Source organism: Bubalus bubalis, chromosome 15 (assembly GCF_019923935.1).
Source record: "Bubalus bubalis isolate 160015118507 breed Murrah chromosome 15, NDDB_SH_1, whole genome shotgun sequence".
Taxonomy (NCBI): Eukaryota; Metazoa; Chordata; class Mammalia; order Artiodactyla; family Bovidae; genus Bubalus; species Bubalus bubalis.
This window is the reverse complement of record NC_059171.1, coordinates 26205196-26232976: the sequence shown is the minus strand read 5'-3', so window position 1 is coordinate 26232976 and position 27781 is coordinate 26205196. Positions and strand designations below refer to the sequence as shown.

Sequence of the window (27781 nt, the reverse complement as noted above, 5' to 3'; positions counted from 1 at the left end):
TGTCCAACTCTCTGCGTCCCCATGAATCGCAGCACGCCAGGCCTCCCCGTCCATCACCAACTCCCGGAGTTCACTCAGACTCACGTCCATCGACTCAGTGATGCCATCCAGCCATCTCATCCTCTGTCGTCCCCTTCTCCTCTTGCCCCCAATTCCTCCCAGCATCAGTCTTTTCCCACAGATCATTTGACGGACAGCTGACATCTTCACTATGTTGGAATATGGTACATCTCTCCATTTATTTAGCTCTTCTTTCATTAGCATTTATAGTTTTCAGCAAACATATCTCATTTTCTTAAATTTATACTTAATATTATATGTTTTTAGCAACTGTAAATGATGTTATTTATAGCATATAAAAATAAAAGTTTCATTGGCCTTGTATTATTTGGTGATCTTGCTAAACTCATTTATTAGTTCCAGGATGTTCTTGGAGAGTTCCAGGGATTTTACATGTAGACCATTAGGTTATCTGTAAATCTGAGCTTTACTTCTTCCTTTCCAGGCTGTATACTTTTTATGCCCTTCTCTTACTGCACCAGCTAAGTCATCAAGTACTGTATCAAACAGACATGGTAAATACATATCCTTCTTATTTCCAAATTAATGTTTAGATTTCATTACATACCATGCTACATACAAATTTTATACCTTTTTCATCATAAACGGGTGTTTAATTCTGTCAAATGGTTTTTTTGTATCAATATAATCACACGGCTTTTATTTTCTTCTTAGTATGATAAATTATGTTAACAAATTTTCAAATAGTAAAGCAAGAGCCTTGCATATCTGGGATAAACCCCACTTGGTTGTGTTAAAAACTCAAATGTCTTTTCATGGTGAATGGATTACCAGACTGTGATGCATCTATACAATGAAATATTACTTAAAAATAAAAACTACTGAGACATACAGCACTGATAGAGCTAAGGGAAACATACCCAGTGAAAGAAGCCAGTCTCAATATGTTACAAATTGTATGACTCCACTGACAAAACATTTTTACAGTGAGAAAATTATAGCAACAGAGAAAAAAAATCAGTGGATGGTAACTATTAGTGATAGATGAGGGTGTAGCATGTAACTATTAACAAGTAGCAAGGAGTTCCTTTGAGATATATATTCTATATCCTGATTGTGGTGATGGTAACATGAATCTACACATGAAACTACATAAAGAGGAAAAAAAAAAGGCAAGCATGTAAAAATTATGAGATCTGAATAAAATCTGTACCTGAGTTAACAGCAGTGCTGCAATGTCCATTTCTGGGTTTGACAATCTACTAAGGTTACATAAGATAATAGGAAGAAGCTTACCGGTACACAGGAACTCTGTATTGTTTTTGCAACTTCTTGTGAGTTTTAAAGTATTTTAAAAGACATTATTTAAAAATATACAGTAAGAAAAAAAAAAAGAGGGACATGACCTCTGAAAGATGAGTTCAGGGAAGGCTTTATTTCATACAGAGGGAACAAGTACCAAGTTTATGGAAGAAAGACGTGTAACAAGGCCATGGAATTTAAGTATAACTAAATCCAGAAATAAAGGGGAAGAGGAAAGTAGTTTACAATTAAGAAAATCTGAATCTTCCTTCTTGGTTCTGATTTCATATAGAACGTCAAAGGTCACATTTAAGGCATCAAATGGGAAATAACTGACGAGTTTTAAAGAGAGGAAGGGTAAAAAGTTATTATTAGTGATGTTTTGTCACATTCTAATTGTAGTGATGAACTGACTGGGGAAAGTGATGATGCTATCTAACTACTGTTGCAGTCCAGGAGTCAGATAATGGTAGCTTGGTCTAGGGTGCTCGTGGCAATAGAAATGGAGCAGAATGTATACACTTGAGATGAATCATAGAGCGTAAGAGGAATGGAACATGGCTATGATTTAAAAGGCTGAAAATGTCCATTAGATTGGTGACATGGAACTAAACTATTTCAAAGGAATGATGTGGGGTGAAAGGGGGAGTTGGGGATGCCAGACTGGAGCAATTTAAGTATGGGAAAATAGACATGAGTTCAACAAGTGAGGAAATCTGGCAGTAAAAAAAAAAAAACAAAACAAAACAGAGAGAAAGGAGTAGTAGCTGCAAGGGAATTGTGGAAATGAAGGAAGATGTTTTAAAAAGTGGTAGAAAATTGAGCATATTTTAGTGTTAATAGGAAAGAAACTAGCTGAAATAAAAAGAAAAAAGGTATAGTGAAGAAAAGAAAATAGTTTAAGGACAAATGTGAAGAAAAGAAATGAAGTTTTGGAGAAGTCAGGCTGCTCTTGCAGCAAAAGAAAGGGAGGCAAATTCATGAAACTAAAGTATGGCTGAAGTATAAAAAATGAGGAAGACACTGGTGGGAAACAGCTCAAAAATGAGTAGGGCTACTTTCTTCTACTCTAGGAGGAAAAGAGGTGAAGTTGCACACAAGAATATCTGATACAGTTTATGATCTTCTCTTTTTCTCTGTGAAATAGTAAGAGAGCTATGATAGCTAACTAGGGATACCTTAATAAAGTACACAGAGGACTGAGTGTCAAAAAAACAGAAATTTATTTCATCACAGTTCTAAAGGCCAGAAATCCAAGATCAGGGTGTCAGCAGAGCTGGTTTCTTCTGAGGAAACACTCTTTGGCTTGTAGATGGACATCTTCTCTTCGTCTTTCCATGGTGCCTCCTCTGTATGTTTGTGTCCTAATCTCTCCTTATAAAGATATCAATCATATTGGATTAGGGCTCAGCAATATGACTCAATTTTACTTCATGACCACTTTAAAGACTCAATCTCCAAATAAAGTCACATTCAGAGGCCCCAGGGATTAGAACTTCAAATATTAAATTGGGGTGGGGTGGGGAGAGACACAATTCAGCCTATAACAAGAGGTTACTTGCCAAGAATGAGAAGGGAGATAGGAGAAATTAGAAGTTCAAAGTGAGGAGGTTTGAAATAATTCTAAAACAGTTTGAAATACTTCTCACATTGACTATAAATGAATTATCTTTATTGGGTAATTTCCTTTACATTCAATTTAATCAAAAATGAAAGTCTGGCTTAATTATTCCATTAAAAAATTGTTTCACAAGTCAGAAAATCTGAATTCTAGTCCTTTCTCAGCCACCAAGCAATGCCCCTTGGGTACATCTGGCTCTCATCTTTATCAAAGAACAACCTATCACAGGCTAGACATATGCCTTGGAATATACTAGAAAGAGGATTGATTTGGGAACCCCTGACATCCTAATCCTATTTCCTCTTCTTTCACAGAAGAGCTTAATTTCTCAGAACCTTACTTCTTCATCCTAAAATCAAATACAACTAAATCTCTCTAATGTCCCTTCTAAACTCTACTATAGTTCTTTGAATGTAAGTGACGTTGCTTTGAGAATCAAGAGATTCTATAATTAAATGAAAAAAAATCTTCGAAATATGTGATTAAAAAATTGTATGCTTCTGGCATATTGAAACATTAATTCTCCATTTCAATTTTTTCTATATCTTCTTCTGTTCCCAAGTCAACGTTATTCTCATGATTAAAGATGTTCTAAATATGCCTTTTTCTCACCTCTGTTGGCTTAAATACTGGGTGTTGAGTTGGAACAAGATAATACTTCTTTTGTTATATGTAATTATCTACTTAACTTTCAATCATTAAATTCTGAAATAGCATCCCTCACATGTCTAAAATTAACAGTTCTGCATTTTAAAAAGAGCTTAATGGTGGATCATTAGTCAGAAACATATATGACTGAAGTAACAAAAAATACAAACAATGGCTTAATAATCAAGTTTATTTTTCTCATGTACTTAGTGCAGAAGCTGGCAATTACTCTTGTTGGTTCAGGTGTTCATCAATGCCATCAGGGACCCAGGGTCCCCATAATCTTTCTGTGGAACCATTTTTAGCTTTAATATTTCATATTTAATTAATTCTCATACTTGCGATTTCATGCTCGTAAGATTTGAAGTCTATAAATTATTACATATTAACAATATACTTAGCAAATTAAAGATTTCTGGAAAGAAGGTGTTAAAATTAGAAAAAAGTGAAACTAAAGGCTGACAGTTATAAGGGGCACTAAATTATTTATTACACAAATACTGCTGAAGTATACAGTACTCTAGTGTCTCACAGAAGGACATTAAAAGGAAAAAGGTAGTGGAATAATATGTGAGCACTATTTTCTTTATCTGAAATGGCTGATTATGTTGAAAATGGTGAATAAATTCATGGGCAAAAACAGTTTATCCTGTGATAACAAATATTAGTTAATAGGAAGTATCTTCATAAGGGAAGAGTTATTTCACATCTGCCCATTATCTATGGCAGAACAAAATGAAAAAAAAATGCAAAATGAAAGAATTAGACTAGATGTGGAGAACAATTTGCTAACAGAATAGCTCAAAAAATTAAAATGCTTATACTGACAATAGTTCTCTTCCTTCAGACTTCTACTTTATCAATTCTTCTATGATCTCTATTTGCCCTACTAAGCACAATAGCAAGCATACCAGTGTTTCTGTATTACATTGGCAAGTAATTAAAAATTAAGTGTATTTATATATGTAATATTTTGCCTATTTTAAAAACTGATTTATATTAAGTGTTTGAACTTAAAAGTTGGAATAAAGTGCTTTAACTTTCAAGTTCTATTTTATTGCAAAACACACCAAATACTACTAACAGTAGTGTAATGATTGTTCAAAAGAGAAAAAAGAAAGAAATTGTAATTATTACTAAGGAGGTAATGAGATACAAGAATTGTAAAATATTTGCTTCTACAAATAGTTTAGATTTTCTTATTTTTCCCTAATGGAAAATAATTAAGTCACTGAAACTCCTTTCATCCCTATTATCTATGCTTTCTAAATAGCCCTTTAAATACTTCAGTGTTGAAAGTTGGATAAATATAACTTTCATAAGGGTTAAATTTGACTATCATAGCATACATGAACCTTAAACCATTTTATAGGTAAAAAATCTCAATTATGTCCCATAGCAAAACAAAATTTCATAAAATGATAATGCTGAACTTTGGAGAATGATATACTTTAACCAAGATCTATCAGAATAACATTATAGCATATAAAATAATAGCACACCGGAATGTAGAGCAAAATTCAACCTGACACTATAAGAGAATGAAATAATTTACCAGAATTTTGCTTCTGTCAACTACATATGCTATGTATTTCCTACCACACACAAAAAAAGGAGTTAACTAGAAATTAAGCTTTAAAACAATATATTCACTATTTGAATATAACAAAAAGAATCTAGAATTTTCATATGCAAGTTTAATAAATCATCAGTTTATTTAACAAGGTTATTTATATATCAGATTGTGGTTTAAGAGCAGTTATATATGTGTGATATGAAAAGAATGATGTTTGATCTCTAAGAATCTTATTAAATCTCTTTTCCATGGGCTGTCCCCTTCTGCCTGCTTAGCACTAAATGCCATTTCTAGGTTTATATAATTGCATTCTTTACAACTGCCTTCTTAACAGAAAGTCAATATACAAATAACACCGGGCATCTAGCAAATAAGTCACAAACCAGTGAGCTCAATTTTGCAGTTGTGAAATGTAATGTTAAAGAGTTTTTGAAACCTTAAGACTGGGTGATCTGCAGTGTTTCCAACATGTCTTCAACTGCCTTGAGAGAGTATTTGGTTTCCTTCTTACTTCGACCTGCAAACTAATTTTTAAAAAATGCAATTAGGCTTAATTACAGTGGCAGGTACAAAATCACAATCTTACTTTCAAATTGTTAATGAGAGTTAACATTATTTTTATCACTAGCACAAAATCAAGTATGTTCTTTTTCTTCAGTAAAAAATAAACCCTGGGTTTTAAGAACATTTTCATTAAGGAGTCATCTTCAATTGAACTATAAAAATTTCCCTGTAAAATTGACCAGTTTAAATGTTTAAGTAGTATGATAATCTATAAAAACATATATTTGATTTTCAAACTATCCTACCTTTTCAGACCAAAAAACCTTTATGAAAGAAAAAGCATAATTTAGAAACAAAATTGTATTTGTGCAGGAGTGTGGACCATTTCTACTTGTGTGACCTCTAATCAAATTTTTAATTTCAAATAAAGATAAAATATAAATGTAAAGTACTGTTATTTAACATTTTAAAGTTGTAAGACTTCTCTAAAATTTTTTACAGTAGGTTTCAATTTTTAAAAAATTTTCCAGTTTTATTAGTTGACTAGATAACGTCACATTTCTATAGTGAAAAGCTATCAAATAAAACTCTATGCTATATGTTGAAGTAATATAAACATGTTTTAAAGAATGCATTTCTAGTTTATTAAGTCATAATTTATTTCATAATACCAAATTGGGAATGGATTTTACAATGAGAACAAAACATAGGGTATTAAATACTATCTTTGAATATTCAAAAAAATTCATGACTTACTAAAATTCAATAAATACGTAATCAGTGGGGAAAATACTGTTGAATACCCCATGCTGATTTCAAAATGTGTTTTCTAACTACACTGACAATTCCCATCATTTATCATTTGACTTAACACTATAGATTTACTAGATAAGCATGTTTCCTTGGACAGGTAGGGGAAGATTTATTATATCTATATTACCTATTTTTCCTCTGGTTAAAGTATTGATCAACATTTTCTACTAGCAACGTATAATATTTTCAAGTTAACATCCAAGCACTCAGTATACTTTCAAGTGACTGATCTTTCCTTCAGATATCAATGCTGTCTTAAGTACTTAGTACTTGATTTATGATGTGTTCCTTCTCTTTTGTAATTAACTTAATTTGGCAAACTTCATGTGACCTGTTGAGAAAGATTAAGTGATCAAGCACAGGTAACATCATAGAGGAAATAGGCTTCAGGAATTGCTAACCTACCTCTGACCTCCTCGACTGCAGTTTAACATGATCATTCTCCTAGTTCCTAAACCACTAGTGTCTGTAGTTGAATACTGATTTGACAGAGTAACTATTAATAAAAGAGATTTATAGAGGAAATGCCAGGGAAAGAAAAAAACTTCTCATAAGAATCAAGATCACTTTGCCTTTTATAAGACATTACTAATTTAAGGAATTCAAATGCTGAATATACAGGTCATAATTAGAAACTATGGCAATACCACATTTAAAAGTTTGCCCTTTCATAATTTCCCCTGGTGAGTAAAGGATGTGGAGTGTGCTTATTATTCCTATTACCCAGTTGATAGAGTCACTTTCACAAGAACAGAAAGCCTTTTCTTTTACCACTGCCTACCCAAAGTAAACAAGAATGGTCCTAATCAGATATATAAAGGTCTAATTTTAAGAAAAAGCATTCTGGGGGAGGTACAAAATAGGACACTAATTTTTTAAATGGAAAATAAAAATGAAAAAATTATGTAGTGCTGAAGTCATACCAAGTACTTTAACATATAGCATTTTTTTTGGTTTGTACTTAAATGTAATAAAAATAATAATAAACACAAATTTGTGATTTTTAAAATTAGCTTATTTTAGAAAACCACCTACAAAGACTGTCTATCAATGCTACTGACTTCTGCAATTCAGAATAAGCCAAACTGACTTATCTGTGTCAGAACAAATAAAAAGAAAGTTGGAAATATAAATCTATCACTCCAAATTTTACCTGACATGCAATTATTTTGTCTATTCTAGAATTATATGGCAATTTAACTGATTAAGCTGGAATCCTATTTTTCCCTCAAATCATGATTTAATTTTCTATTTCCCAAAAGGATAGTAACAGGATCACCTCAGTAATCATAAATTATATACGCACAGACAAATTTAACAGAGTACCAAAGAAGCATTTATCTGGAAAATTATTTTGAGTAGGTTAACATTAAAGTTTTTCATGAGCATTAATCAAACTTGCCTGCCTCTACTGAACATGCTAAACCAATTACCTAATTAAAGAACAAGTAGCAGCCATATTCTGTTTCATTAAGTAAAAACAAAGACAGAAAGGAGTTCTTAAGATCTCATTTTCTCTAATTTTTAAATGCCTAGAAAAACATTACAATAAGGAATACTTATTATATACTTTATACTTGTTTATATGCCTAGACACATCATAAAGTTCTCAATTAGATCCCAGAGATTTATATTACTAAAACATCAATCTCTGAAAGTCATATTGTAGTTTTCTACATTAATCACAAATTTTGCATTTTTTTCATAGATTTTTAAGTAAACTCTTTTTTCATTGTTTCCTGATGGGTCTTAAAGAAAACTCACCAGAAAGATCACTAAAATAATAAAACTTATCAAATTCAAAGGTAAATGATTTCTCCATTGTAATAACTAGGATAAGCTGGGCTAACATTCACAAATTCACATAATTTGTGGAAAATAATATGGGTGAACAAAGTAGTAAGATAAATAAAATGGAGCAGTGGATAGATGAATCTCCAAAACATGGTGAGTGAAAAAAGCCAGGAATGAAATACATAACCAATGATCTCATTTATATATAAAGTTCTGTCAAATCAGTGCTATTCTGCAGTATGGAATGGGGCTGACTGCAAGGTGGCAGAGGGGTACTTTCTTGGATGATGGAAACTGTACACCTTGAATGGGGCAGGGGTGAGAGAGAAGTATAATTTGTCAAAACTCAACTGTACATTTAAAATATTTTCATCTTATTGTATATAAATTATACCTCAATAAAGTAGATAAAAAGAAAAAGGCTAAATAAAACAGAAAGATGGAACTATGAGTCATACAAAAGTGTAATAAATTTCCAAATGACCACATATTTTTCTTCTCATTGAGAGGTGAAATATTATATCCCCTGAATCTGGGTTGACCACGTGACTTCTTTTGCTCAAAGGAATATTAGCAATATGTGACACAGGCAGATTTCAAAATGCCCTTGTGCAATGGAGTTCACCTGTTCACTGCTCCAGGAACCCTGAAACTTATTCATGTGAGTAAGTCCAAGTTAGCTTGCAAAGTGAGAAATATTTAATACAAGGCCCAGCATTCCCAGCTGACAGAGACCAGCCACCAGATATTTAACTGAGGCCATCAACCAACCACTGGCATGGGGCAGGAAAAAAAATAAAACCCACTGGAGACTAGCAGAATTACTCAACTGAGCCCAAGCCTACATGACACCTACAGATATAAGCAAATAAGTCATTATTTTAAAACAATATGATAGCAGAGGGCAATGGATACAAATAGTTATGAAATCTGATTCACAGAAAGAAAACCAAAACCTACTGTAGAAAAAGCACAGAGATGAAAGCTTAAAACGCACTGAAATATTTTACTCAAAACTCACTACTAGTATCTAGAGGCAAAATAAATTTTACACAGTAGGTGGTTCCTGCTGCTGCTGCTAAGTCGCTTCAGTCGAGTCCGACTCTGTGCGACACCACAGACAGCAGCCCACCAGGCTCTGCCGTCCCTGGGATTCTCCAGGCAAGAACACTGGAGTGGGTTGCCATTTCCTTCTCCATTGTGTGAAAGTGAAAAGTGAAAGTGAAGTCGCTCAGTCGCAACCAACTCATGGCCACCCCATGGACTGTAGCCCACCAGGCTCCTCCATCCATGGGATTTTCTAGGCAAGAGTACTGGAGTGGCTTGCCATTGTTGAGGGGTATTTTAGGCTGCTACACAGAAATCTGACATTATCAAATGAGAGATGTTATCTTCCTGGAGTAGTATCCGAGATGACAGAAACTGATAAACAGTCTTTATACTACCCTTTCCTGAGACAAGAAAAGGCAATTTGGAAAGGAAAGATGTGTAAAACACCACTGGGTATCATGGAGTTTAGTGCAAAAGTCAAAGACATGGAGAAAGACGGGGGAAAAATAAAACCCAAACAAAATGAAACTCTAAATTCAGTTACTATGGAGAGCTTTGGGCTTGAAACAGAAAACCAAGTGAAGGCAGGATGTCATCTTGCTCACATGAGAAAATAAACAAGAAAGGAATGGAAACAATAACTGCAGCTTCAGAAACATTTACACCTGATACTTCTCTATAAAGGCAGTACATCGTGGCCATTATGAACATCAAATTTGGAGTCAGACTGTCTCAGTTTGCCTTAATTTCCTCATTTGTAAAATAGGAAAAGTACCTATTTTACAATAAACTTTCTGTTTACTATTATGACTATTATGGTTGTTACTGCTAATGTAACTGAGATAAAGTGAACTTAGAGCATGCAATTAGTAAGCACAATACAGTGTGTGTAACTGTGATATGGTGAAACATATGTATCAAATCCTTTAATACTTAGAAAACTTTTATTATGCCCATCTTGCAGATGAAAAGCTAGGCCCAGAGATGGCATGTAATTTGTCCAAGGCCACATAACTAATAAATGTCAGAGAAAAACTCTGAAGCCAGAAGATACAGATCTAGCATCTGTGTTCTCTCTCAACTATTATAAGGTACTAGCTTCAACAGAATGGGACTCAATGACAGAAAACAGAGATAAAAATCCTGGAAAGCTGCACAGGAGGAAACTGACCCCTATTTTTACATCATACGTAAAAATCAATTCCAAAATGACTGTGGATCTTAATGTGAAAAGTAGAAGAAAAAAAACTCCAAAAACACACAAGATTATCTTTATGATCATTAGCAAATAATTTCTTAGACAGGATACAAAAAGCACAAACCATAAAGGAAATGATTATGTAGAAGATAATCTTCAGAACTTTTTTCATCAAAATCATTTGAGACTGACTGCAACAAAAGAGTTAAAAAGATATGCTACATTTTCCAGTGGTCATGTATGGATGTGAGAGTTGGGACTGTGAAGAAAGCTGAGCACCGAAGAATTGATGCTTTTGAACTGTGGTGTTGGAGAAGACTCTTGAGAGTCCCTTGGACTGCAAGGAGATCCAACCAGTTCATTCTGAAGGAGATCAGCCCTGGGTGTTCTTTGGAAGGAATGATGCTAAAGCTGAAACTCCAGTACTTTGGCCACCTCATATGAAGAGTTGACTCATTGGAAAAGACTCTGATGCTGGGAGGGATTGGGGGCAGGAGGAGAAGGGGACGACAGAGGATGAGATGGCTGGATGGCATCACTGATTCAATGCACATGAGTTTGGGTGAACTCCGGGAGTTGGTGATGGACAAGGAGGCCCGGCAAACTGTGATTCATGGGGTTGCAAAGAGTCGGACACAACTGAGTGACTGAATTGAACTGTTTGACACATATAAGGAACAAAAGGCCCATAAATCAAAACGCTAAAAAAAAACAAGATAAAAAATCATAAACCAATGGAAAACATAGACTTCATAAAAGATATCCAAACAACCATAAAAATATGAAAAAGTATTCAACCTCACTGGTCATAAGGGAGATAAGAAATAAACTTGTACATATACTCCAAGAGATTTGCACAGCAGTATCAGTGCAGTGTCATTCATAATAGCCCCAAACAAGAAATAATCCAAATGCCTATCAACAGCTGACTAAATACAGTATGGTCATACAATAAACTACAATGAAAATGAATGAACTACACACTTAAAATAAATCTCATAAATAGTGAAATAGGCCAGACAAAATACGTACACAGTGTCTGATTCCACAAAGTTCAAAAAAAGCCAAGACTATGGGATTATAAATTCATACCTTTGAGAGGGACAGAAGCAGAATTTGAAAAAAGTTATCATAAAGGTTTGGGGTGATATAATGTTTCTATTTATTGTCTGGATACATTGACTTGTGTAATTCATTGGAATGTACCTTTGTGACTTGGGGTTTTTTTTCCTACGTATGTTATAATTTAATAAAAATTTATTTTAGAAATATAGTCATACCAGGTAAAAAAAAAAAGCACTGAGCAGCTAGTTGTTTCCCAAAAATATCTTAAAAACAATGATGTAGTTTGCATACTATTATTTTCATATTATCCAAGTCTTATTTTTAAATCACAAACTACCTCTCCCTCCCTGCATCATACTCCCCTGCCTAAGCCTACTCTGTGTGGAACCCCATTACAGATCTGAGCTATCTCAACCTCCATTTGAAGAAGCACAGCCTAGCTAATACTTATAAATATTCTGACTTGCAATATGCCAACAGTTTTACTATATATAAAAAAACTATACAAAGGTGACTAAATAGTGTTATTGAAGGGCAATAAATTGTTTTAAAGTTAAATTTGTTTTTCCTGTGGTTATGTATGAATGTAAGAGTTGGACTGTGAAGAAGGCTGAGCACCGAAGAATCGATGCTTTTGAACTGTGGTGTTGGAGAAGACTCTTGAGAGTCCCTTGGACTGCAAGGAGATCCAACCAGTCCATTCTGAAGGAGATCAGCCCTGGGATTTCTTTGGAGGGAATGATGCTAAAGCTGAAACTCCAGTACTTTGGCCACCTCATGCGAAGAGTTGACTCATTGGAAAAGACTCTGATGCTGGGAGGGATTGGGGGCAGGAGGAGAAGGGGACGACAGAGGATGAGATGGCTGGATGGCATCACTGACTCGATGGAAGTGAGTCTGAGTGAACTCTGGGAGTTGGTGATGGACAGGGAGGCCTGGCATGCTGCGATTCACGGGGTCGCGAAGAGTCAGACACGACTGAGCGACTGAACTGAAATTGTTTTAATCTCCCCAATCAAGAGTACAAAAACAAAGAACACCAAAACTAAACCAAAATAACAAGAAACAATTCCAAAAAAGACATCTTTAAAAAAAAAAAAATATATATATATACGTGTGTGTGTGTATACATATAGCAATCCTTCAAAACCCTAAAAGGTTGTTATTAATATATTAATATTACTGATAGTAGTGGGACCTACAAAAGCTCAACAGCTATGTGGGAGGCACAAGAGGATGCAAAAGAGGACACCTTAGTATTCTATAAGCCACAGAAATGAAAAGAATATGAACTGCTGCTGCTGCTAAGTCACTTCAGTTGTGTCCAATTCTGTGCGACCCCATAGACGGCAGCCCCCCAGGCTCCCCTATCCCTGGGATTCTCCAGGCAAGAACACTGGAATGGGCTGCCATTTCCTTCTCCAATGCATGAAAGTGAAAAGTGAAAGTGAAGTTGCTCAGTCGTGTCCGACTCTTAGTGACCCCATGGACTGCAGTCCACCAGGCTCCTTGGTTCATGGGATTTTCCAGGCAAGAGTACTGGAGTGGGTTGCCATTGCCTTCTCCAGAATATGAACCGATGAATCAGCAAATGGTTTGTAAAATCAGGACAGTCTCAAAGCCTCCAAATCAAAGTATAAAAAAACTGCATGCAAATATGACACTAAACAAATCTATCAATAATGGCTTAAGACCTCAAAGTCCCTGAAATATCCAGCAAACACCCTCTTCCGGAAGGTAAAAAACTTCATACTGAAGGAAAACTTCTGAAACTGAAGGAAAACTTCTGAAACTGAAACCAAATTGAACAGGTCAGAAACACTGAAGTTAAGAGGGAGAGATGATCCAGATAAGGGGAGAAGGGGAAGCTGGGAGGTAGTAAAGCTCAGGGGGAGCAAATCCCAGGAGAAACAACAACAAAATGTAACATTTAAAACTGAGAACAACACCTCAAAATTCAAGACCTGAAGACCAACAGGGGTAGAGAAAGGCTGAAGCCAGAAATATCATTATGAACCAGACCTAGTTCTAAGAAAGACTGGATGTATACAAAGGTCATATGTGAGTTCTCTGTTTCAAAGAGAAAGTATATAAAGACCAAGCTGGGAAAATTATCCTGTCCTATCTCCAACTCCCCTTACACCATAAAAATAATCTCTTAATAGCCCAGAAAAACTATCTTATTTAAATGTAGAAAACAAAAAGAATATGCACTAACTCTATAAAAAATAACTATGAAAAAAAGAAGAGAATAAAACACGGGAAATGACAGAAATATTAATAAAAAAAAAAAAGAGGAATAATATAGGAAGTGGGAAAGGAGATCCAGTAAACTTATAATTGGAAACCTGAAAAAGAAAACTTAAGCAATCAAGCAAAATAATTCAAAATAATTATTCTAAAAAAGCAACTTTTCTCAAATTAAGAGGAATGAATCCAAATATTAAAAAGGTTTACAGTATATTTGGGGAAACTGACCCAAGAATAACCAACCAAACGTTATTATAGTAAAATTACTGGATTTTAAAGATAAAAAATTCCTTTCAAAAACCAGACGATAAGTTCAAGTCACTTATTACAGAAAGAAAATCAGGATGGTATCAAACTTGCTTTGACAGCAATATTTTACCCTAAATAAATAAATAAAAACAGAACAACATGTTTAATACTTAGGTAAATGTATTTAATAGCCAAAGGATGTAAAGAAGTCAAACTGGCCTTCAAATATAGACTATAGATGGATAAATTACAAATATGCAAGATATAAGTAGAAGTGTTTTTCCATGAATCCTTCCTGAAGAATCTCCTAGGGATGAGCTTCAGAAAACTAAGAAACGTGTAGAGACATTTCAGGTAAGATCTGACTGGAAGCAGAGTACATAAATTTTGTTACGTAGTCTTGTTAGTTTACTTTTAGGCTTTCCTTCCTCCGTTTTTATTATTTGAGTTATCTCTGATGATAAATTCACATACCCAATCTGCCTCTGAAATGCATCATGCAATTTATTTACCCTTTCTGGATTTTTTGAATTACTTTTTATCTGCCAAATGCAGAATTGCTGAGATGATAAGGCTCTTTATGGGATCATAAAAGTAACAAATTCCTTTTGAGGAAAAAAATATGTGATCCTACCAGTTAATTTACATAGTTAAAACACATTTGCTAAAGACCCAAAAGTATAAAAGTTCAATGATAGATACCTGGCATTATAGCTTGTGGAAAAATAAACAACTAAGAAATACATTAACTGACCTATGGGACAATATAAAATTATCAGTACTAACCTGATAAGCTCTGTTTATTTGACTGGCTGCCCAACTAGCATATTTCATGTTGTCTTTTTTTGTTTTTGCACTTGCTTTTGGATTAGAAGCAATATGACTTGCAGACTAAAAGCAAACAAAAAAACATTAAAAACAATTTTATTCCTTTTATGTAGCCAAGACAATCAAAAGGTTGCAATGGGCTAATAATTAAGAGTTTTTTAAATTGTGCAGTTTTTAATGCAAAGTTGAATAAATTAGTGTTTACAAATGAAAACATATTTTCAAACAGAATAATCCAAAGAACTGATAGCTTAAATAACATTTAAAATTATTTTATTAGTTATCTACCACCACTCTGGAAGGTAAAATTTCATTATCACTTAAATAATACAGGATTTTATTGTTGTAATTTCTTATTACTGAATTACTTCAGTTTTTCTATTTCAGAATTATAGAATTACTATTAACATAAGGAACCTCAAAAACAATTTAATCCAACTTTCTACATTAACATGTGAAAAACAATGAAGTCCAAAAGGAGTAAACTGACTTAAAGTAAGTTAACAAAAGTCTTAGAAACAAAGAGATCACTTCCAATCTATTTCTGTTTTCACTATACCAACAGTTTCCAAACTGTGTTCCATAACCAATTAAACTCACCCTTTCCTTTTTAAAAACTGTATTTAAACAAAGGACTGGTACTTTGGGATCCATGAAAGAATCTGTAAAACCTCATAATCATATTCTAATTTTTAATTGTATGTATTTCTGGTAAGAGAAAGATTTAACTTTTATCTTATGCTTAAATATATCTTATGTCTTAAGAGGATCTGTTCATTGTGGTTTCTTTTAGACCTAGCCTATGCTATAAGCTTTTTCCTCCTGTCTTCTTCTGTGTCACTAAGGAATTTATATGCCAAAATCTGATTTTTAAACTTTTATGTCTTTAATGTTACCTTTTAGGTATGAATGTAAGCAAATGCAGTAGTTAAGAAAATGTCTCTGGAGTCAACTGCCTGAACTGGAATCCCAGCTCAATCTTTTAGTAGCTTGTGTTCAACCTTGGGCAAATTAATCAGAACACTCTGTGTCTTAATTTCACTTTCCATGAAATGGTAATATTAATAATAATGTACCTTCTCAAATAGTTGATGTGAGAATTTAATAATTTACAATAAGAAACAGAGCTCATAACAGAGCCTGACACATAAAGTACTATGTACTTTTACTATTTAATAATTCATTACCTATTTTTTAAAATTAGCATTTAATGTATTTGGTAAAAATAGACATTGCTACCATATTGTATCTACAAGCTACTATAACTGGCACTGGTAGCATCCAGAAGTAATTTTTTTGAAACTCCTTTTAACTGTTTTATAATTCTATCTTGCCATTTCTTTGCTGAAAATTATTTCATTTATGTTTCTTCCTGCCTCCATTTCTACAATCAATTCTTTTTCACTAGGCTCCAACAAAACATTCATCCAAAAGTCCATGAAAAAACTAAAATAAATTAAAATTTCAAAGAACTGGCCTATTAATGAAGTTTATTTTTATAGTCATTCTGACTGTAGAAAGGAGCTCATTTTATTTAATTTTGAAGTTCAGTAAATTCTTCCTCTACTTCCCATAGCTATTGTTAATTGACTTTTTCTAAGCTCATCATTTGGCATACATAAACATAAGAAATGTTTAATTACATGCCTGCCATAAATAATTTCCAAACTGTCTGTCTATACCATAAAAAAAAGTTTAAATTTGGCACTAGAAATTTTACTTCTAATATATCTTTTATTTAAAAATATATCAATTATAATTTAAGAAAATTAATACAATGTTGGGCATAAGCCCAAAAATAACAAAACAAGAAATACGTAACACAGCTTTTTATCTGCTACTATTTAATTTTACAAAGGCAGATTTAAATTCTGATAAAAGACAATTTACAGTGAAATGTCAAATAGCTAGGCTCTATTAACATTCAAAAATATAACTGCCTTATAACCTGTTGCTCATAATTAACAAGAGGAAAAACATCATATGCTTATCAATGAAATACAAAAAAAATGGAGAAGTGATAAACTTGGACAGGTAATGGACTTTAAATGACTTTTCATAAAATAACATTAAACATGTACCTCAACTCACCATGTAAAGTCCAAACAAAGCTCTCATATTTCTGTTGTTCAGTTTCAATGCTTGTGCAAAATACTTTCTTGAAAGTTCGAGATTTTCAAGTCCACCTTGGGTATATTTAACCTGTTAAAAATTACAGAGTGCTGAAATCTGTTTATTTTACTACTTTGAAATGTAGCATGCTTCATCATACCATAGGCATTAGTAACTGAAACAGATATTTCTGTAAACAAATGCAAGCTGTTAAAAGAATTCATCTTAAAGTTGTAGAGCTAATCTAAATTTTAAGTAAAACCTACCTCCTACGAACATCAAGATCACTGAGTAGTTTTTAAAATTAAAAACTGTTGCCAATATAAAAAAGCCAGCCTTGCAAATGCTTTACAGCTTTATATTTTCTATTACTATACTAGCATTATAAACATAGAATTCATACTAACTTGTCCTTTCCTAGTTCCACTGACATTCCTTAACAATGAAGTCCTTTTAACCTTATAGGAGTCAACTGTATTGCTATTCTTAACAGTTAAGTTCCCAAAATAATGACCTTAATATAAGTTTCCTAAAATATGGATGTAAAAGTCATAATCATTGTAAATGCCTTAAAAGCCATTAAATGGTGATAACTGTGACATAATTCATAATTTGAAAAGAATATACTACACAATCAAAAAATACAATTAAAAAAGAATTTCACTTTTAAATAAGGGCATTTAATTGAAAAATCAGTATTTCCATTACAATATTAACAATTTAAAACTTTTACTTTCACTAATCAATTTTCATAATATGTCTTAAATATTTATATACTTGCTTGACATTAAGGACATATTCTTAGTTCCATATAATATACAACACCAACAAAAATAAAATCACATACAACTAGTTTTTGGAAACACTTACTTCGGCATACTGCTGACAGTATAAGTGGTTGTAAGGATTAGTCATCATAAGCTCCTCTAAACAAAAGGCTGCTTTAGCATAGCTGAAAAACACCAATTTTAAAAGTCATAAATAGTATGTCAGTTACACCTTAAAATGATTTTAAAACAATTTTAGTGATATTATCCATTTTATTCCAAAAATAATTTAAAGTTTTATTAATAAAGTACTTATCTTGAATTTGTAAATACAAATAATATCACTTTTTAAATTTTTTTTAATATCACTTTTTTTTTAATGAAATGGATAAACAGAAGCTTAAATCCTGAAGCAGTCTATGATCAAAAGACATTACATTTTAAAAACTGGGTCACTACAATGACATTCAAACATTATTAACAACATAGTCTTCAAGATCCTGGATCAGTTTATACATAAAATAAGTTCCAGAAATTCACTGATAATTTAATATTCAAATAGCTAAAGTATGATGAAGAAATAAACATTTTATTAGATATTATCTATTCATTAAAAATCTTTCACAGACATTACCAACCTATTCAAGTTAGTGGTGTTGATATGCACTCTACTACTACTTAATCATGTGGCAGAGAAACAAAATCTTTACTAAAACACCTAAAGAAAAAATTGCCACAAAGAGCTCTGGAAAAATAGCTTTATCCTGGTGCTGCTGCTGCTGCTAAGTCGCTTCAGTCGTGTCTGACTCTGTGCGACCCCATAGATGGCAGCCCACCAGGCTCCCCCGTCCCTGGGATTCTGCAGGCAAGAACACTGGAGTGGGTTGCTTTATCTTACATGACTATAATTTATCCCTTAATGTATTTTATATGTTTAGGTCATGTAAATATCCTTATTATTTAAAGGAAATCCTAAAGAACACAGGTATTATAAGATTTAGTCCCAGTGAGGAAGTGATGACATTGTAACAAATAAAAGGATACTAAAATTAATTTTGACATTTGTCAATATAAAAAGGTACCTATTTTACACTAATGTCTGATATATTCACTTTTCAAAATATGTAGGCTGTTTTTTCACATGTGCAAAACTAATAATAGCTAACTGTTTTTATGTGTTTATTATGTATCATGTATTTCTCTGGCTGTTACAAATATTAACTCATTTAATTCCACCAATACCTTAGGAAATAAGCAGAAAACCTATACTCTTAACTACTAAGCATACTGCCTATATGCACTACACACTACAATGAAAAATTGTGGTGGTGATGGTAGTTAAGAATATGTCAATGGTAACATAAAAAGGGATACAGCAATCAAACCCAAAGGGCCAAAGGAACCAAAAACACCCTCCCCAAATGATCTCCCCAAATCATAGCATTTTAGATTAAAGATCTTATTCAAAGATAATTCTCATGAAAGATCACATTGCTATTTAACCCGTTTCATTTTTATGCCCCAAATCTAGTATTAGTTCTTAATGTATGATAACTATACAATCACTGAACAAACAACTGAATAAACGTCTAGAACAAAAGTATCGTGACTATCAATCTGATATTTATTGATCACTGTATAGAAGAGGAAGTCTACCTTAAACACTCAAGTTCATCAAAAAGATAATTCCCTTCTAAATGTGTTCCTTTAACTAGGGTACACCAAAAATTCATATTAACGCTAAGAATAAATGTTCTCAGAGACTTAAACGGTTGAGCAAAATTGTGACTCTTGATTCTTACATAGCATTAAGTAACATAAAATGAGTATACAGGAGTTTTTAATGAAAAAGTATTGCCAAGATATTTTTGTTAAAAATTATTTAGTATTAACATCACATACAAGGAGGGGATACCCTCCCCCAGTTTTACAAAATGTAAAATCAAATAAATTTTGCAGATAAAGTATAGAATGAAATAAACTCAGAGCTGGAAGGAGCAAGAAATGGCCTAATCCAGTTTTTCTCAGGCAGCAGTGCCCAAGAGTACTGAGCCAGAAGAAAGTGATTTTAGTGATGACTATTTTCAAAATTCTCCCAAGGATGGTATATATCATCCAGATGGCATTGACCATCCCAAATACTTATATTAATTTATTATATACAACAACTCAATGAAATTAAGATTTAGAGAAGTAAAATAATGAGAATCCATTTAAAATAGAATAACCACTGTTATTACTACATTAGAGTCAGTAACTAAAGTGTTTGTGAAGTTCTTCTGTTCCACACAAAAGCATATGTATAGGCTACAGTATTTGCTCCTAGACTGCTTTATCAGTATTATGATTTTTTCCTTACAAGATCTTGATAATTCCCTTTGTTAAAGAATCTTACAGTAAAGCTGGAGCTACAATAATGACATTCATAATTAACTTTAAAAACTGCTCCTTGCTGATAGCCAGTTTTAACAACAAATTACATTAAAAAAAAAAAATTCAGTATCTTTGTTCAAAATACACAATTATGTTTATAATGTACTGTTGGGATTAAGGCAAAAATTATAACTAATTTTTTATATTTAGAAAAGTGTCTCAATATGATCAACCAGTGTGATCTATACCAGTGGAATAACTGTATTGAGAATTTATAAATCAGAAGCAAATTTAAATAAAAGCAACTTAAAGATATTAAAAATGTATGTGGCAGAAATTTATATCCCCTTTTCTCTATAAAAACACTGAACAGACTGAGATTAACATCCTACTGTGGAAATCTTTTTTGAGTAAAAAAGTCTAGATCTAGATTAGCAATCTGCCTGTGATTTACTATAACTATTAATATGCAGAAAAGAATGTCAAAATGTTAAATGTATCAAGCAATTCCTAATTTGCTACATTTTTGCCACTGTGTGCACAAAACTGTGGTAAACTGATATCTGACAATAACTTACCACTTCTACCAAAAACATCCTACTTACCACAATGACTTGCTGAAACAAATTAAATGAATTAAGTGAACATTCTAATTTTCAAATAGCTTCAAAACATATTAACATATTTATTTTCACTCACCCTAAATCTAAAATTTTCCTTCTAAATGTTCAATTGGAAAAAATAAACAATCATTTTGTAAGTAACTAGCTTCAAGATCAAAAGGAGCTTTGTAACACAAGACAAAAGGATATGCAGAACATAAGTATCATTTCCCATAAAAAGAAATTACTTTTCAGATGTTGTTCTGTCTTTGTATCTCTTGACTTCTGGTGATTCTTCCAAGATTCTATCCAACAATATCTCAATAAACTCTTTTGAGACCCAAAACAAAGCAAAACTGAATGTGGCTATTATAAGATGAAGCAAATAATAAATTTAGTGATAGGTTAAAAATACAGTATAACCTATTTAAGAACTATCAAAATATTTCAAATACATCCAAAAAAGTAAAACTGATAAAGAAGTAGAACAAAAAAGAGAATATATTTATATGGTTCTTAGAGGATAGAAAACCTGAAAGCAATATAAATTGATATATCTAGCCATCTAAAAATATAAAGTTTCCATAAGTTAAAAAAAATCAGTATTAGCTCATATCATTTATATAAAGAGCTCCTAAAAAAAGTGTAACCAATTTTCAGCTATTAAAATCTGCAAAGATTAAAAAGAACAATAGCACCCACTGTTGTTACGGGGACACTCGAATAACTCTGCTGTGAGAGTAAATTAATACTACCTTTCTAGTGAACACCTAGGAACAATTTATCAAAATCACTAAAAAACGCATATATCATTTAATCAAGTAATTCTACTTTGAGGAATTTAGCCCAAGGAAACAACTAAAAATAAAGACAACCATTACATGTATGTATAACTGAATCACTATGCTATATAGCTGAAACTAACACTGTAAATCAACTATACTTCAGTTAAAAACAAAACAATGCTGAGTTTCCAATTCATGAATTTGGTATTATTTATGTGCTCTTTAATTTTTTTAATTAATGTTTTGTAGTCTTCAGCACACAATTTACATTAAAAAAATATATATGTTCCAAAGTGTTTTATGCTATTATGAATGCTTTCTTTTAATTTAAAACTACAACTGTTTGTTGCCAGTATTTACAAATATGATTTTTATATAAGTGATATCTTATCTGCAGGTTTACTATACTGATTAGTTCTAGTGACTTTTTTGTAGAATCTGTAGAATTTTCTAAATTGGCAATCATGTAATCTATAAATAACATTTTACTTCTTAAAAACAAATAGAATAAAATGAAGATAGTACAGCATTACTATATTTTACTAGGAAATTAGTTAGGAATACCAGGGTTAATTAATAAGATGGAATAATATTAAAATCACATTGTAGAATATTTTCTGTGATAAGGAATTTTTGATAGTATATAACTAAGTCAAAATTGCAAGCTACAAAAGATTAATTGTTTCTTTTTATTTCAAGGGATATTGAAGGGAAAAAATCAAATATAAACTGTAGTTAATTTAGGATGATGCAATTACACAAGATTTTTGTCTTTGTCTTTATTCTTTATTGGGTTTTCCAAATTTTCTGTATTAGGTACTTCTTTAAAGAAAAAATTTCCTTGAGGCTTTGAAATTTCTATAAATGGGTTTAATCACAAAATCTTCAAAAGGCACAAAAATATAAATAACTACCATCTGCTTTAGGAACAGATTAAAACCACTGTTAATTTTTTTTTACTGCACTCCAAAAATTCAGTTCATGTTATTTAAATGGTTAGATATCACCACTGACTCAATGGACATGAATTTGAGCAAACTCTGGGAAATAGTGGAGGACAGAGGAGCCTGGCGTGATGCAGTCCATGGGGTCTCAAGAGTCAGACGTGACTTACCAACTGAACTTATCAACAACAATACTTTATAAATGTTGACTTTAAAACAATGAAAAGTAGAAACATGACCATTTAACCAAATACACTACCACTCTTATATATATAAGAGAAATCTAAGTACATTTACACAAATGATCATATAAACATCCCCATATGTATACTTAACATGATTCAGGAAATAACTTCCTATTAAAAAACAAAGAACATCTGATAGCTAGCATATATAACAGAACTGAAAAATGGTTCCCAGAACACAGTACACATTCATTAAATGACAGCTATTACTTTTATTTTGGCTCCCACTTTTATTAGAATTATACATATAACTACCTTAACTCTTCATTTTACATACACATATAGCCCTGAACAAAGGCAACAGACAAGTGTCTTCATTTGATTTTATTTCCTGTGTCAGCTATTTTGTACTACGAGAATGAGGTTAAGTATCCTAGTATTCATGCACAATAAGAATACGCGCATGAGAATCTGATTCTATTCTCTCAAAAGGGATGAAAGAAACAATCTGATATACTTCAGACTCAGAACTAAGGGGGAAAAAAAAAAACCTGCCTCCAGATAGAGGTTAGCATTAATGCTGTGATATTAGAAAACTTGCACTAAGACTGGGCTAATCCTCTCACACTGGGATTTCCTCCTGTCACTGCAGCAATAAAAAAAAAGCTAACAAAAACATTAAATATCCAATAAGCAAGTTCCTACAACATGCAACATTCTTGATTATTCTTGGTTTTTAACCCAGGCAACAGAATGCTTCTACTTTGGAAGAGTTGATTCTCTTCATGCTAAGGCTAATAAATGCATACAATTGACAGAATTTTTAAACAGCAGGGAATATAATACTCTTTGTATATAAGAACAATTTAAATTCTAAAAATTCACAATTTTCATTCACTATAAATAACCTTAGCTCAGCAAATACATGCCTTTCTAATTTCAAAGAATGCCATCTGGATTTAAAAGAAAACTTACTTCCCAAATAAAAATAATTTAGCAAAACACAACTGACCTACTTAAAACAATTCACATATTATAACCAACAAACTGTCAATTTGTTTTTTTATTTATTTTGTTAATTTGACACAATTCACATCTTCTCACCAATCCTTCAGAAACTACTATAACTCCTGAACTTACACAGTGATGAAAATTGCATTTCCTAGCAAAATTTTATGTGTTTAATGACTTACTCATGTTCATTGATATAAAGTTCTGCAAGTTCATGCCAGGCTTCTTGGTCTCCAACAAATCTGGTGAGAGTAAAGAGAAAAAAAAAAATAAATGTGTAGATATTCTGTAAATGAACAGCATGGAAGCAAAAAGGAAATCAAATGCAAATTCCATTTTAATTAAAAAAGATTTATCAGAATAACAAAACACAATCCTCTTGTAAGACACTCACTGTTCCAGATACTCATTCAGTTCCCGAATGGCCTCCACATTTTTCCCCTGGGCTTTTCGAATGGCAATCTTACGCTTTCTTGCAGCCTGTGGGTTGACATTAATAAAGGATTAGGCCTTCATGATTCCCTGGGTTTTTGTAAAGAAGGTAATTTGACTGTGCAAATTATTATCTCAATGCCAATGAAATTCCATTGTAGAACTACTGCTTAGTGGGAGTTTATAAACATACCCCATGACATCCCACTGGGGAGTTCAAACATTCCTCTAACAATCACATGTGCTTTACTTTTGATGTATACAATATATGCATCATTTCATTCAAATAAATAACCATCCAGATTCTGATAATTACAAGCCAGCAGGGAATCTTAATCTTTATCCAGCCTAAAGTCCTTTACTCTGTCTCATTCATAAGATCTGTATCTTAAGAGATAGAGGGATAGTGGAGATTAGAAAATAATCTTACTGTGGCCACTTGAATGTCATTATACAAATATGGCCTCTAATAACTTTTTTCACAATTTTAAGAGAAAAATCTAGCTAAAAGTCTTTCAAAAAATAAAATGGGTTCTGAAAGAAATATTTTTATAATATACAAAACATTTAAAACTTGCATCTTAAAGCTTTTCAAATATAAATAGAAAAATAAATGCCACTTATTTACACATTAATCAAACACATAATGAACATCTGTTGTTTGCCAGGTACTGCGCTAGACAGTGAAAATAAGAATAAAAAAAGGAACAGATAATTCCTTTTGGGAGTTAAGTCTAATAACAGAAAGATACGTCAAATAAAAAGACAATGATAGAGGTACCTAGGATGTTGTGACAACATAGAAGAGATCCTAACATAGCCTGAGGGGAAGAGGTGGAAAGACAGCAAAAAGGTTCCAGATGTGATACCTGAACTGAAATACAAAATGCAAGCAGACATAAAGAAAACAGAAGAGAAAACTATATGGAGGGAGGACATTGAATATTAGGAAGAACTCAGGAGCAAAGGCAGCATTGTGTATAATCAAGACTTTATGTTTGGGGCCACAGTGAACAATCAGAGACTGGAGGGTGCTGTGTGAATTATTAAATTTACATCCCCTTTATCTCTGTTTAATGAAGAAGGCTAAAGAATAAAACACACTATAATTAGGGCTAAATTAGGCTTATTAATTATGAACATGACTGTCATTCTTTTAAAAAACACACACTCCACAAGATATAGACAAGGAAAGTAAAATGAATGAAGCCTCCTTAGATCAAAAGAGCTATCTGTCCTGGGGTGGAAAGGTGGACTTTCTGAAAAACTGAAAGTAAAAAAACATCAGATAAAATTAATAAGAGACTTCCAATAAATAAAACCAAGAGCCATATTTATAATAATAGTGATAATAATATTTTGGTAATGAAAAAAAACACATCTGTTAAAAATATATATCCTTGATTACATGGCTCATATTGAAGGCCTACCACAATGCCTGCCACACAGTAAGCAATATTTTTTTAAATAATTTTACTATTTACAACAATGAAAGGACCATAATAAATACACTCAAATTCATAAAGAATTCAGAAGGAAAGTAAAAGTGAAGCTCTAAAAGTAACTTGCCCCAGTCCTTGCATCTTTGCCAGTTAAAATGATTTTGAACAGATGCAGTGAAACCTGTTGAAAATACTGCATTCAAATTCCATAAATAAGAGACAAAAAGTCAAGCTACAAACATGAATAGGAACCAGTACTTCTATAGTCACAGTAAGAGATGTGGTATGAACTCTGTAATGGATACCATTATTCACAAATGAGTTTCATTTTTTAAAAAATACATCTAATACTAACTTTTTCTCAGTGATTTGACAACAGAATCATGTCTCTCCTGTTGAACACACACCAAAGTTTTAGGACACAGCATTTTGTCGAATACTGTTTACAAAGAATTACTAGTGTTTCATAGATAATTAATATTTTAAAATGCCTTTAAAACAAAATAAAAAACCCTTTCATAAACGGAAAACAGGTTTAAACAACCTAAATGCATCAAGAGAGGAAATATGAGAAGTAGGGATCTCAAATTTCTCATTACCATTCTAGATTCATTGATCAGAGTTCCTGATAAAAACTGAGATATTGCAAATTAATTTATTACTATTATTTTGAACAACAGATATTGGTAGTAGGTGGAATCCAATTTTAAAATAATGTAAAACACAAAAAAATGGTATTAACTTTTTAATCTTCTATTTTAAAAACTAAAGAATTTTCCACCTTACAAACACCTCAGTGAAATACAAGCAAAGATTTAAAATATAAGGTTTTATTAATCAATTTGGGAAACATGCTCCCAAATCTCTACTATATAAGCAATATATTGCTAAACCACTCTAAACCTAAGATACAGTATCCTATCTCCTAGTATTCTAAGGTTAAAAGCAAACTTTTAAGTAGTAACTATTCAACTATGTAAAATCAGTCTTCTTAATGAAACTACACATGACACTTTAAAGAAAAACCTACATGGCAAATCAGCATCATACAGGCAACAATATATCATTAATTCACACACAATAGTCCTTCTACAGAAAAATAATATAACATTTTGGAAAACAAAAAACTTCACTTATCAAGATCATTTAAAAAGACTACTAAGCAGGGATTTCACTTCCAGCCAAGATGGAGTAACAGGGAGCAGTTTTATCCTCTTGCCTGAAAATGCCAACTGTAACTATATATAAATATATATGTAACAACTATTTTTAAGGCAGAGGACAAAAGGCAAAAAAAAAGAGAGAGAGATTCCTGACAGGCAGAAACGAACAAGGTGAGCCCTATTTTTATTGCCCTGGTTCAACTGCTTTGAGAGTTTCAAGGGTGCCGTGCAACAAAAGAAAACCAGGTTGAGCCCAGATGAATCAATGAGTTCAGAAAGCACTCGAGTCCAAGAAGATCAACACGCTAGAGTTCATGGGGCAGAGTACAAGAAAAGAAAGAAAAATATATAAGACTCTAAAGAGATTTCCCTTGAATCTCAAGGGTTCCCCTTAAGTACTCAGTACTTATGTACTGATGGGTGCATGTTTATGAGAATACTGATCCCCTCGAGTAGTGATTAGTACTGATCAGTACTGATCAGTGCATGTGTACGAGGAAACTTCAAATGCCAAGAAAATATCTAAGAGAAACATTTAGTGGGAAAAGTGCCCCAGAGCTCACACAAGGCTGGGAACAGTGTCTTTCTACCAGCCAGACTGGAAAATGCCATGATTCCTGCTGCTGCTGCTGCTAAGTCACTTCAGTCGTGTCCAACTCTGTGCGACCCCATAGACGTCAGCCCATCAGACTCTCCTGCCCCTGGGATTCTCCAGGCAAGAACACTGGAGTAGGTTGCCATTTCCTTCTTCAATGCATGAAAGTGAAAAAGGGAAAGTGAAGTCACTCAGTCATGTCCGACTCTTAGCGACCCCATGGACTGCAGCCTACCAGGCTCCTCCATCCATGGGATTTTCCAGGCAAGAGTACTGGAGTGGGGTGCCATTGCCTTCTCCGCCATGATTCCTAGGACAGTGGATAGAGTACTAAGATAGACCTATTGAGGAATAATTAGTCCCAGGATAAACGATGTTCTGGGCCTGTCTCACAAAGACCCAAAAGGATAAAACTGCTTGTAATTTAATTATGTACTACAAGAAAGAATAT

At 32.7% G+C, this 27781-nt stretch overlaps 1 protein-coding gene across 1 annotated transcript in view; it reads right to left on the bottom strand.

The window, feature by feature from the left end:
- Positions 1 to 2526: 2526 nt before the first annotated feature.
- Positions 2527 to 27781, bottom strand: part of EMC2 (ER membrane protein complex subunit 2) — a 50820-nt gene continuing 25565 nt past the window's right edge. The window contains exons 6-12 of the mRNA XM_006075684.4: positions 24093 to 24178; positions 23881 to 23940; positions 17902 to 17983; positions 17011 to 17121; positions 14878 to 14982; positions 5605 to 5692; positions 2527 to 2697 (exon numbers count right to left, since the gene is read on the bottom strand). Of these exons, the coding sequence (XP_006075746.2) occupies positions 5606 to 5692; positions 14878 to 14982; positions 17011 to 17121; positions 17902 to 17983; positions 23881 to 23940; positions 24093 to 24178 (531 nt within the window). The 3' untranslated portion in view covers positions 2527 to 2697; position 5605. The remainder of the gene's footprint in view (positions 2698 to 5604; positions 5693 to 14877; positions 14983 to 17010; positions 17122 to 17901; positions 17984 to 23880; positions 23941 to 24092; positions 24179 to 27781) is intronic.